This window comes from Lonchura striata, chromosome 2 (assembly GCF_050655825.1).
Source record: "Lonchura striata isolate lonStrDom1 chromosome 2, ASM5065582v1, whole genome shotgun sequence".
NCBI classification, from domain to species: domain Eukaryota; kingdom Metazoa; phylum Chordata; class Aves; order Passeriformes; family Estrildidae; genus Lonchura; species Lonchura striata.
The window spans coordinates 1,068,624-1,081,217 of record NC_140704.1 but is presented as its reverse complement, the minus strand read 5'-3'; the positions used below and the strand labels follow the sequence as shown (position 1 = coordinate 1,081,217).

The 12,594-nt window shown below is 51.8% G+C and overlaps 1 protein-coding gene across 1 annotated transcript; it reads left to right on the top strand.

Moving 5' to 3' along the window:
• The first annotated feature begins 257 nt into the window (after window positions 1-257).
• Window positions 258-12,162, top strand: CDC25A (cell division cycle 25A). The gene is made up of 16 exons (XM_021542232.4): window positions 258-487; window positions 2,592-2,671; window positions 3,839-3,893; window positions 4,254-4,286; window positions 4,419-4,455; window positions 4,811-4,912; window positions 5,650-5,748; window positions 6,342-6,476; window positions 7,132-7,206; window positions 7,941-8,090; window positions 8,336-8,428; window positions 8,880-8,942; window positions 9,054-9,152; window positions 9,768-9,898; window positions 10,247-10,358; window positions 11,687-12,162. Exons 1-16 carry the CDS (start codon window positions 333-335, stop codon window positions 11,825-11,827), a joined length of 1,560 nt encoding a protein of 519 aa, XP_021397907.2. The 5' UTR covers window positions 258-332; the 3' UTR covers window positions 11,828-12,162.
• Window positions 12,163-12,594: the final 432 nt, after the last annotated feature.

The window sequence follows — 12,594 nt, the reverse complement described above, 5'->3', positions numbered from 1 at the left end:
TGGGAAATGTAGTCCCTCCGCGCTGGCGCGCACTCCCCCCCAACTCCGATTTCCTCGCGTTCCTATTGGTCCAGAGCGACGCCAAGCAACCGCCGTGGGCGGGGCCTGGCCGCGGCGCCGCCGTTCCTACTGGCCGGGGCGCGCGCGGTGGGAGGGGAGGTTTGAAAAAAAACAACCCGCCCCCCGCGGGGCCCCGCGCGCTGATTGGCCGAGCCGCGGTTTGGCGCCAGCTTCAGAGCGGGCGACGGGCACCGGTTGGGGTCAAAACGCCGCGGCGGCCGCGCTGACGGGACGGGGCGGCAGGGCTGCGCTGGATCCCCGGTCCCGCTGCGATGGAGCCCACCCCGAGCGCTGCGCACCGCCGCCGCCGCCTCCTGCTGCTCTCGCCGGCCTCCCCCGCCTCGCCCGCCGTGGTGAAGGCGCTGTTTCAGGATGAGCTCTCGCCTGTCTCGGATCTCCGCCTCACCATGGAGCAGCTGGGGCGCGGGTGAGTCGGGGCGCGGGCCCCACCAGAGCCCGGGCGCCTCCTTTTTCTCCCCTCTGTGGTGACCCCCCCCTCCCACAGAAAAAAGCGAGGTTTGGAGGGCTCGTCCCGCGCTGCTTCCTGCCGTGCCAAGGGAGCTCCTTCCTGCTCTGCTCCGGGCACTTTGTCCCTCTCCAAAACGCTTTCTTCCCGCTGCCGGGCCCGGGGCCGGGCCTAGGGAGGCTCCCCCATGTATAAACCCCCCCCAGGCCTCCAGGAGTCGTTTTCCTCGCCTTCCCTCCACCCCCGTAATTCCCTCCCGCGCTATTGTGAAAAACGCGTATTTTACACTGGGAACCCTTAGGGAATTACACAGATAAAAACCCCAAACCCCTTTGATGGCTTTATGCCCCTCGCAAGCCCCAAAGCCCCAGGCACGTCTTTTAACACCCCCCCCCTCACCTTCCCCAGCTATTCCCAGCTCTCAGGAGCTCCTTTCCTTCCCTGTCCCCCCTCCTTCCCAAGGAAAAGCCTCGGGGTGCTCATCTGCCCTAGCCCCCCAAAAAACAGCCTCGTGGATCCCTCCTTTTCCTTTCCCCCCAGCCCCCAATGGAGGGTTCTCTTTATTCCCTTTCTCCCCGCCCGGCACTGCGGGCTCATCCCGCTTCCTCTCCTTCCAGGCGCCCTCCCCACACCTCCAGCCCCTCTTCCCCCAGCCCTTCCCCCAAAAACGAGGCCTCCCGGGGCTGTTTCTTCTGCCCGCGCCCACCCACGAGGCCTCGGTTTTAACCCTCCCGCTGATCGTGAAAGGGTTTTAAAATCACGGGGATTTAGGGTTAGAAGGAAAATGAAGCTTAGTAGGCCCTGAGAAAATACCCTGGGAACGTGTAGGCCTTGTGCCTTGCTAGAACTGCACCTGTGTAGCTGGTACGTGATAAATGATATAATTGTTAGATGTGATGATTGTTTAGTAATTAAATATAATTACTGTTTAATCGTAGGAATAATCATGAGAAACTGGTCAGAAGCTTAAGAAAGATCACGAGAAACTCATGGTTGAATAAGGTCAATGTATACAATAGAACAATATAAGTTTAATAATTAATATGTAAGTTATATAAGGATAGAATATAAAATACGTTCAGCTCGAAAGCCATGTGGGAGTCAGATTTGGGTCTGTACCCCTGATTCCCAGAGGTCTCAATAGAAGCAGCTGCATAGAATCATATCCTGTGATTCTGTGTGCTCCTGACCGCTGACACCACCCCACAAACCTCCAGGAGTCCCTTAGGGCCCCTTTTTGCTGCTGCCTCCCCTCTGTTCTGCCCTCCTGCCCCCATCCCACACAGATCCACGCTCTGGGACACCTTCCCCCTGCCCTGGTTCTGCTCTGGGCATTCCCCTCCCTCCTGAGCCCTTCCCTGGCTTTCCCTCTCTCCCACAAAAAGCTTTGTGTCCCTTCCGTGTCCTCCTGCCTGCCCCGTTCCTGCTCTGTGCTCTGCAGCTGCTCCCCTTCCCTAAACCCCAGCTGCTCCCTTTTCCTGCTCTCTTAACTCCTCTAATCCCATTATTCCCACAGTTCCTCCCTTGTGTGGCTCCTGTTTTGTCCTGGCCCACTCAGGTCTCAATGACCCTCCTGGGTTTTGTTTGTTGATTTTCTGGCGTTCTCATTTCTGCCACCACCTGCCTTATGGTCCCGTCCTTCCTTCAGATTCCTGGGATTCCTGCAAGCCATTGGCAGTGCCCCTCTTGGAATTTATTCAGCCCTTTGATTTTGTAGCCCTGGCTACATTCTTTTTTTAATTAACCACATGCTGGAGCCTCACTCAAGTAGCTTTTCCTTTCTATATGTGGGACTCCATATGATTTTCTTCTCTCTCAGCACTGAGGTTTAGCAGATAAAACAAAATTTGGGAGGTAACTATTTATCAAAATGGGTTTGAATTAGAAATTCAGCAATTTTATCAATGCAAAACCTGAATTAAAGGAGTGTCTGCCAAAGAGGATTGCAGTTCCAGGAAGGATAACTGGGCTTTGATAGAACTCCAGGTGATGCCCACCTGTGCTGTACCTACCTGCAGTGTTGTGTTTCTTGCTTTTAAAGCAAATCCCAAATTTTCCTTTCCAGGCAGCATGAAAACGTGGACCAGGACGTGGGAACCAAAAATGGATTGCACAGATCAGCATCTTCAGAGTCCACAGACTCAGGTGGGGCAGCCTCAATTAATAAATTCTGATTAGGAATTGCAAAGCAATGCACTCCTACATGGCACCCAGGGTTTGGAGAGAGAAATGGCCCAGCCTGCAGCCCCCTCTCATTCCCATGCCCTTGGAAGGAGGGAGGCAGATGGAAAATCCCCCAGGAAACCTCTGCAGCTCGTGGTTTGGGCTGTAGATTTATTTTTTTTTTTTTAATTTTGCTTTAATTGTCCTGGGGGCTGTGAGCAGTAGGGAGTAAAAACAAGTCCTCACTGTGTTTTCTCTCTTTAAACCCAGACTGTGCCAGTGAGTGGCTCTGTCCTGTGTTCTCCTGTTACCAAGGGCATGGGTTGGTGATCTGATCTGAAACCCCTCAGTTCTGGTACTTCCTGGGAGGATTTCCTGTTTTTCACACAAGATGTTTTATCGTTGAAAATGAAATAAGCTCTCACCCCATAACTTGTAGATTCCCTCTGGTGCTTCATTGCTCCAGCTGAGGGAAATCACTGTTTCCACCTGGATTTATGCCCCATTTTGAGGGCACTTTCAGCCCAAAAAAGAACTTTGTGAAGTGCTGAAGCAGCAGTGCAGCTCACAAACCACGGAGCAGGACAGAGCAGCCAGCCTTGCTGAAGCCTCACTTTCTGTGGCTCCTCAGGAACCCGTGCTGGAGTGACTCTGGATGTGTCTGAAATGCTGTGGGGTATAAAGCTGTGCTTGCTTTGTGCTTCTGAAGTGCTTCCTGTTAATTCCAGGACACTCAGAGGGGCCTTTTGACTGCTTCTTTTTGGGAACGAGCCCAAAATTTCTTCGTAGGTGTAACTGAAAACATGACTTTAAAAACCCCTAAAGGACTAAATTGTTTATTAAGGTGTGTGTGGGAGAATAAACAGAGTATTCTATGCTGAGTGCCAGCCAGCACACTGTGTGATAGCCCAGGCAGGGCTTGGGGTTTTTTTTTTAAATTATCCCTGTTTTTCCCCAAGTGCTGGCACTTGATGTGCCACAGCCAAATCCACAGTGGGGAGTGGGTGCAACTCCAATTTATTCTGCACCGAGGTGAGGCTGCAGATGGGACTTTCCACATGGATTTCCTGGGTCTTTCTGTGGAAATCTGTAGCAGTGTGTGATATTCCCTGTGTATAAATCAGTGGGAAATCTGTGTCTCCTCTGCAGGTTTGGCTTTGGATTCTCCTGGCCCTGCGACCTCACAGGACACCATGGAGGACATGTGAGTGTTAAACACAGTTAAACAAATAGGGCTAATGAGGCCTGGGGAGGGTTTTCCTCTGCTGGCACATGTGCACTGGGTTTTCCCTGCCGCTGCACCTCTCCATGTGCTCCTCAGCTGGAATGCTGGGATTGGCCCTGCCCCTGCCCAGGGCACTGCAGAGCTGCCTCTGAGCAGGGTGGTGTGCCAGCCACATGGCCCTGGCACCTACCTGCAGCCTGGGGCTGCACCAAGGTCTGTCTAAACTGCATTTTTTAGTATTTCGTTTAAATCTGTGCCTTAAGAACCACAGATCCATTTAATTTGGCAAAGACCTCTTAAAAGACTTTCAAGACCAATCTTTTGATCTTTTGCTTTTAGGTTTGAGAAAGCAATCAAATCCAGCAGGGTGAAGTAAGTAAAATTCTATTTAAAATTTTTCCTTGGTGTCTCTTTTAGATTATGGAACTGGGGGGTGATTTCTATTCATGTCACTGCCTTTTAAAGCAAAATGTTGAAATAAATTTTTGTTCTTTTTCATTGTAGCCTTCGAATACCTTTCAGAAGAATCCATTCCCTGCCAGTAAGTGAGAGTGGGATGTTAAAGGATTTAGCATGGTTTTGGTTGAATGCATTTAGTTGAATACTTGTTAATTTTCTGGCTTCAACTCCAGCTGCTGGGGTGCTTAATGTCAAAACTAGAGTTTGTAAATTCCCAATCTCACTTAATTTAGTGTGAAATTTCCTTGATGTGGCTCCATCACTGGTGCACTGAAGCATTTTGGTCCCTGTACCAGGATGCCAGCAGAGAATTCCTGCACAGGGTGTGCAAAATTTGTAGTCAGAGGCTTTCCAGTCTTTGTTAACCCCTTTAGAGCTTGAAATGTGTTTGTGCAAGGACTGATGCACGGTCCTGAACTGTCCCTTCTGTGTTGTAGCAAAGCCTGCTGGGCTCCAGCCCTGCTCTGAAGAGAAACAACTCTGACTCTCTGGACACTGATGCTTTCCAACCTTTGGAACAGGATGAAAATAAGGAAAATGTAAGTGCTGTTTCCTGTGGGAAGGGAGGGAGAGCTGGATTAGCACATCCCTGCACAGGGAGTGTGATGGGAAAGGTTTCAATTATCCCCTGCCAGGCTGTTCTTCAGGCACAGCCACCTTTAGCTCAGTTTTTCTGAAGGACTCTTGCAGCTCTGATTAGAGTGGCTGCAAACTGTTGGGCAGGTTAATAAAAACTGGGGAGACTTAGCCCAGTTCTGCCTTGGTGCCACTGACCCTGATTCCTTTCTGGCTGTGGCTGAGGAAAATCTGTTCCCACTGCTTGCTCTGGACAAGAGCTGCCTCCAGAAGGGGTTTGGGGAGGTCACCCCTGGCTTCCCACTGCTGCCATGGGGAGCCCTGTTTCCTCTTGGATTCAGTGTCCTGGCTCTGCCCTGGCTGCTGGGAATCCTGTGGGGGATGAGGTGTGAGGACACAGCCTTGGCTGCCTCCAAGAATGATTTATTTATTCTGCAGAGAATTGACTGACAGGAATAAAAAAGCCCTGAAGCCTGTAGGTGATGCCAAGAGCATAAATTCCTGGATTATGTTAGATGAAACACTGCTGTCGCATCTTTAATTTGAAAACATTCACCTTCAGACTGTTCCTGTTGGCAGCAGGGAGCTTAAATCCAGAATGCCAGGCAGTTTAACAAAATGGAAAAGATAAAATAATCCAAGCAACTTAACACAGTTTGTAATTTTGGTAAAATGATCATTTTTCTGTTTTTTATTTCAGGAAGCATTTGAGTTCAAGAAGCCAACCAAGCCAGCTTCTCGTGGCTTCCGTGATGGAAGGGGTGTTCCTGGAGCAAGGCAGAATTCATCTCCAGCTCAGGTACTTGGTTCTTTTCAACCGATTCTCACCTGATTCTCTGGGATCAAAATAACCAAATCAGGGTTCTAAAGTGGTGATGTGAGCCAGGTGCCAGATAGAAAAACCTATTTATCTGCCAGATAAGGAAATTCTTCTCACCTTTGGCTCATGAGAAATTTGAAACATTGTTCTGGGAACGAGTCAGCAAAGAACTGGGGTTCTGCTCAGTGAGTGGAGTGTGGACATTGATTTGGATTGAAGTGATTAGTAAGGTTGATACTGAATGTTCAGGCAGATGCATTTGGAACAACAAACCCAGCTGTGTAAATGCAGCTGGATTTTATGTCCAGATGTGACATCTAGCGAGAAAATTCACCTTATTCATACCTTGTTTTTTACAAAAAGCAACTGAAAAATCATTGTTCAGAAACAGAGCTGGGGAGCCAGGCCTTGTCTCAGCTCCCTGGATCCAGCAGCCCTTCCAGAATCCTGCTGATCCCTGCCTGTGCTGCAGCTCAGAGCTGGGGATAACCACGGTGGTGGCCCCTCCGTGGCTGCAGCATCCTGCAGGGAGCAGAGGGAACGCTGTTAACCCTCCCTCTGTCTCCTCCCAGCTGCCCATGGAGGAAAGAGCCTCTGGGGAACAGGAGAACTCCAGGGCAGCCTTCCTGCAGCAGCATTCCCTGCCCTCCTCGGAGAGCGAGGATGACGATGGCTTCATGGAGCTGCTGGATGAGCAGGACTTGAAGGTGTGTGCAGAGGGGATGGGGTGGAGATGCCCAAATCAGCTCTGCCTGGTGTGTCTGGTGTGCTCTGGCTGCAGTCAGGCTGCTCAAACTGCACCACGCTGGGTTTTTGGGAATCAGAAGCTCAGACTGGTCTGGGTTGGAAGGGACCTTAAAGCCTATCCAGTTCCAATCCCCTGCCATGGGCAGGGACACCTCCCACAAGGAGATTAATTAGTTCTCATCATCTTTTCTAACTCCCACTGGGGTGTCTCTATCTTCTAAGTGCTCTTTCCTAGTGCAGCCAGTGGGGTTTGTTTGGGGTCTCAACAAGTGAATTATTTTTAGTTTGAGAACTGAGGGAATTATTTGAACAGTTGGAATTTTTCTTTAGAAACTTGCTGAAAAAGTCAGAGGTGGTGATTGCTTTGAGCCACTTAGATACAAGACTGTTTCCAAGGGCATTTGAAATGCTTAAAGCCCCGGAGGCTCATCTTTGTTAATCAATCAACGAATTGATAAACTCACCTTCTCCAACATGGCTCAGCTCAGTTGCATTGTTTCCTTGAGAACTGGACTGGAGATGGAGTTAAATCCCTGCAGCTGATTGCAGCTGGAATGTTCAGCTGAGCTGTACCTGCAGTCTGGGTGGGTGAGCAGGAGCTTCCCTCTCTTCCAGAACGATGAGGAGATGCCCTCAGACGTGTCCAGCCTCTGGACAGCACCGCTGGTCATGAGGAGAGCTGACAGTCGGGTGAGTGTCCCCCACAGGGACAGGGACTGGCAGTGGGACAAGTGATCCTGCTGGCTCCTGCCTCCCCAAGAACAGAACGAGCAGTGGGACAAGTGAACCTGCTGGCTCCTACATCCCCAAGAACAGAGCAAGCAGTGAGACAAGTGATCCTGCTGTCTCCTGCCTCCCCAAGAACAGAACAAGCAGTGGGACAAGTGATCCTGCTGTCTCCTGCCTCCCCAAGAACAACAGGACAAGCCCTAGCATGACCTCCTGCAGAATTCCCTTATCTCTGGAGCAGACTTTGTCAGCGTGGAACAATTGGTGTTTATAGGAATAGAATTTCTTCTTGCATCTCATAAATGTGAGAAGATCTTGACTTCCCTTATCAGAGTCTTGGCATATCTGGAATTCACTCTGCATGGACTCACCTGGAATGCTGTAACCTGATGCTTTGATAACAGACTGGGAAAGGAGCTCCAGCAGAAAGCTCCTTAATCTGCTGATAAATTGGCTGCTAATTGATGTAGAACACTTTGCTGGCTCTTTATCTTGCTTATGGTGCCCCAAGCTCCCTAGTAACAAGTGTTACTGGAAATGTAAAGCCTGGATAATTCAGATTAACAGCCCCCTGTTGCTCTGCAGCGGTGGTGCCTTAATTGAGGCCGAGTTTGGGATAATCTGAAAGCCTGAGTTGGGTTTATTTTCTTTTATAAACCTTTGCTGGACAACTCAACTCCTCTTCTCCCTCGTAGGCCAAGCGGTGCCGGCTGTTTGGCTCTTCATCCATGTCAAGCATTGCAGGAAGAACCACCCAGAAAAGGATGGAGAGATCCCAGGAGGAGAATTCTCCAGGGAAAAGCAAGAAGAGGAAAAGCCTGCCCGGAACTTCCGAGGACTCGACGGTTTGTGACAGAGAATTGATGAGGGGAGATGCAGGGTTGGGGTCTGGTTTGTGAAGGTTGGTGGGAGCTTTTCCAGGTGGATTTTTGGGGCAGCAATTCCACAGTCCTGAACCTGAGCTTTGCTCCGAGCAGGGAAGCTGAGGGGTGTGGTTCAGGCTTGGGAGTGCACTCCAGGCTGTCAGCTATGGGAAACAGGGAATGGGACATGTCTGCCCTCAGTGCTCATGGATCTCTGTGTCCTGCAGAGCCTGAAGCTGGTGAGGACCCAGCCCTCCACAGCAGAGATCGAGAGCATTTTGGACAGTGACCAGAGAGACCTTATCGGGGACTTCTCCAAGGTAATGCCAGAGATTCCATGGCCAAGTGTTGAATGAAGTGTTCTAAGGGCCTCTCTTGGTGGGGATGTCTCAAACCAGCCCAGAAAAACACTTCCCTTTATAGAGGCTTTTCTGTTCCCTCAAACCTGCCCTTGCTTCTTTGGGCTTGCTCTTGGAGTCTTTTCCAACCTTAACAATTCTTTGGCCTTCAAACAACCAGGAGAGGCTGTTGGTGAGAAGGGGATATCCCAGGTTAGACCAAACTGATCCATTTGTGGTTAAAGCCCTATAAAATCCCTCTAGTGTAGGAGTTAAAACGCCTAAGAATGCTAAAATCAGGCACAAAATTTAGTTTTTAACTCCTGCAGAGGTTCTGGCCAGCAGAGTATCTGTTAGAGAGTGAACTGCTGGATGCTGTGCTGGTCACCCATGTGACTCACAGCTGGAATTTTCTCAATCCTGTCTCTTCCAGAGTTATTTATTTGACACTGTCGATGGGAAACACCAAGATTTAAAGTACATCGACTCCGAAATGGTGAGTGCTCCAAGGGAGCCAGAAAAATTCTTTAGTGAGGGTTGGGGAACAACACAAAAAATGGCTTGAAACAACTGAACTCTGGTTTTTGTGATGTTTTTTTTTTCTCAGATTGTGTCTGTGCTGACTGGCAAGTTTGAGAGCTTCATCAAGCAATGTGTGATAATTGACTGTAGATACCCCTATGAGTACGAAGGGGGGCACATCAAGGTATTTTGGCCCCATAAGAGCAGTGCAGGTGGTCTGAAGCTGCAGCCTGGGGTCACTGGGGTCCCTGTGGGGCTGATTTTATCCAAGGCCCTGTGGATATGTTATTCCTGAGGGGCCTTTCTGGGATCCTGTGATGCTCACCCACTGCCTGGGATGTGACACTCTGTGTCCAGCATCCTCATCTCTCAGGAAGCTAAAACTGGAATGCTGAGCTTCATTTCAATGACAGACTTCAAAGGAAAAGTGGCTGTGTAAAACACAACAGGAGCAGATCACCCAGACACCTTGTGGTGTTAGAGCCCCTTTCAGTGCCTAGAGGGGCTCCAGCAGAGCTGGGGAGGGACTTGGGACAAGGGATGGAAGGACAGGACACAGGGAATGGCTCCCACTGCCAGAGGGCAGGGATGAGTGGGATATAGGGAAGGGATTCCTGGCTGTGGAATCACACAGAGCCAGTTCCAGACTGTCTGTGGTGCCCTGGCGGGGTTTGGAGCTGTGCTGGGAGAGGGTTCCAGAGCTCTCCCAGCTAACCCAGATGAGGAATTGCTTCCCATGGGAGTGGCATGAGTTCGTGGCTGTTCCCTTCCACTCAGTGCTCGGACTCTGCCCTTGCAGGGTGCCATAAACCTCCACATGGAAGAGGAGGTGGAGAATTTCCTGCTGAAGAAGCCGATCCAGCCGTCGGAGGACAAGCGCGTCATCGTGGTGTTCCACTGCGAGTTCTCCTCGGAGCGTGGCCCTCGCATGTGAGCTCCCCTCCCTGCCTGGGCTGTTCCTCAGCACTCGGAGGGGCTGGGCTGGGCTGTCACCCTGTGTGGGCTGTCACCCTGTGTGGGCTGTCATCCTGGGCTGGCTGTCACCCTGCACTGGCTGCGTTTGGCACAGCCGGGGCGTGAGGAGCCGTGCTGGGCCTGGGCTGGAGCACTGGAACGTTCAGAGGTTTTTCCTTTCCCCTCTGAACATTGGCTGTGGGGCCCCTCAGGCTCTCCCTGACAGGCAGCTCCAGCTCCTCCATCGAGGGATGGAGGTTTGGATGCAGCTTTGGGAATTATTCGTTGAATGTGGGATTTAACACGGGATTTTCCCCACCGCAGGTGCCGGTTTGTGAGGGAACAGGACAGGCTGAGCAATGAGTACCCCAACCTGCACTACCCAGAGCTCTACGTGCTCAAGGGGGGCTACAAGGATTTCTTCTCGAGGTGCCAGGTGAGTAATGTGGATTCCTCATCCCTGGAAGTGTCCAAGGTCAGGTGGGAAGGGGCTTGCAGCAGCCTGGGACAGTGGAAGGTGTCCCTGCCATGGCAGGGTATGGAAGAAGATCTTCTAGGTTCCTCCAGCTCAAGCCTTTCTATGGTCTCTTTCACACTCAGAGAAGAAATAGTAGATAAATAATATTAATTTCTTCCTACTCACATTTCTCTTTGGGGCAGAGTGGTTTGGCTGGGGGGCTTTTCCTCCTCGTTCTCTTTTCATTGGGCTGTTCCAGAGCAGCTCAGCCTGTTCTGTGTCTCAGAGCTGTCTTCCTGCCATATAGCTGAAGGGCTTCTCTATTTGTCTCAAGCAAAATAGAAGTGGTTTCTGCCCCTTCAGAACAAACTGTCACTCAGAGAAAGGATTTCAGCCTGCTCAGAGCAGGGGAGAAGACAAGGCTTGACAGTAATTGCTGGATAAATGGAAACCTGAGGTCTTGTACAGTCCTAAACCAGCAAAATTGAAAACCTGAGCTTGGAGTTTGCAGCCTCTAATTAAGACAAGGAAATTAAAACCCACCTCCCAGCTCTTCCCAGCACTTCAGGGGTGAGATTGCTCCTGTCCTTGGCTCCTGCAGCATTTCCATGGTCCCAGTGCTCCTGGGATCTGTCTTGCTGCTCTGACACAAGCAGGCCTCAGCTCCTCAGGCCCCCACACTTCCAGTCATCCCCTGGGAGGTGGGAGGTACCTGGCCTGGCCATGGCTGGCTGGATGGGGCTGTCAGCTCCTTCCTTCCCTGTGGGATGCTGGCTCTCCCAGCCCTGGCAGCCGGTGCTGCTGGGTTTTGGCTCCCCTGGGCTGAGGGACACCCGTGCTTTGGGGTGTCCCCGTGGATTTTGGGTTGTCCCGAGGAGGGGGCACCGAAGCCTCAAGGTGGCAGCACGGGACAGCCGAGGGCAGCTCCACGGGGATCATGGCATGCTCTGGCCTGGAGGGGACCCGCAGTGATCAGTGTTCCCTCCGTGCGTGGAATCCACGACCTTGCCGTGATCAGCAGCCCTGCTCTGGCCAGCTGGGCTGGAACATCCTTCCAGTCCGTGCCACTGCAAGGTGAACTCTCAACCAGCTCAGCCTGTGCGTTGCCTGCCAGGAAATTTGGGATGAGAGCCCTGAACACAAAGCCCTTGTTTTGTTGGCTGTAACCTGAATCTCCCCGAGCTCTGTGTGTCCGCCACAGCGCTCCTGCCTGGAAGGGGGGTCTGTCCCCGTTTGCTCCAGTGGCTGCTGGTGCTGGGATCACCACGCTGGTGACACTGAGGTGACCCCAGCTCCTGTTTCCCCAGAGCTTCTGCGAGCCCCAGAGCTACCGCCCGATGCACCACAAGGACTTCAAGGAGGACCTGAAGCGGTTCCGCACCAAGAGCCGGACCTGGGCCGGGGAGAAGAGCAAGAGGGAGATGTACAGTCGGCTCAAGAAGCTCTGAGGGCTGCAGGGACCTGCAAGGACTGCCCAGCCCGGGGGCTGCAGTGGCACAGCCCCGTGTTCCTGTGCTCCCACTCCCCTGGGTCTCCTCCCTGGGATCACCTGGACCTCGGCCCCACGAGCCGGACGCCGGCTGGGAGCCGCCTTGGGATTCTCTTGGTTACGTTGCTTCGTGAAAATGTTGTGGCTTCTTGTGTTGTGTGACACCCCCAGACCGCCCAGGGAGGCTGGGGACAGCCTCGTGGGGCTGGGCTCGGTGTCAGCACTGCCAGGGAATTGTAGTGCCTGTTAATTTTTAAATGCTTCTTTTATTTAAATACAGTCAAATGAAGCCAATACCGCTGCGGTTGGATCATCTGGGTTGTACTTAAACCTTGTTTCTGCTCCAGGGTGACCTGCTGGGGGGGATTGAGGGGGTCATTATTTTTCTCAGCTGCAGTTTTGGTTCTGTGCAGCATTGTGGGAAGGAAAATGGGAAATGTCCCGTGATGGCTCAGGATTCCCACCTGGGCGAGCTGCAGGAAGCCTTGGGAGCCCAGCTAAGGGAAACTGCTTGTTGTTCATAAACATCACGTTCACCTCGTTCACTTCCTGCAGGGTGTTTCATTTCAGGGTGTGTTTGTGTTGGTTCTGGAGGAGTTGGTGTTTCTGTGGAGGGAGAGGTTTTGGGAGCTGCGGGGGTTCAGCGCTTGGGTGATCCCAGGATTCTCAGTGGTGTCACAGCTGCCTCTGAGCCTGGGAGTTGTTCTCTGTATCCTGAAATGTTGC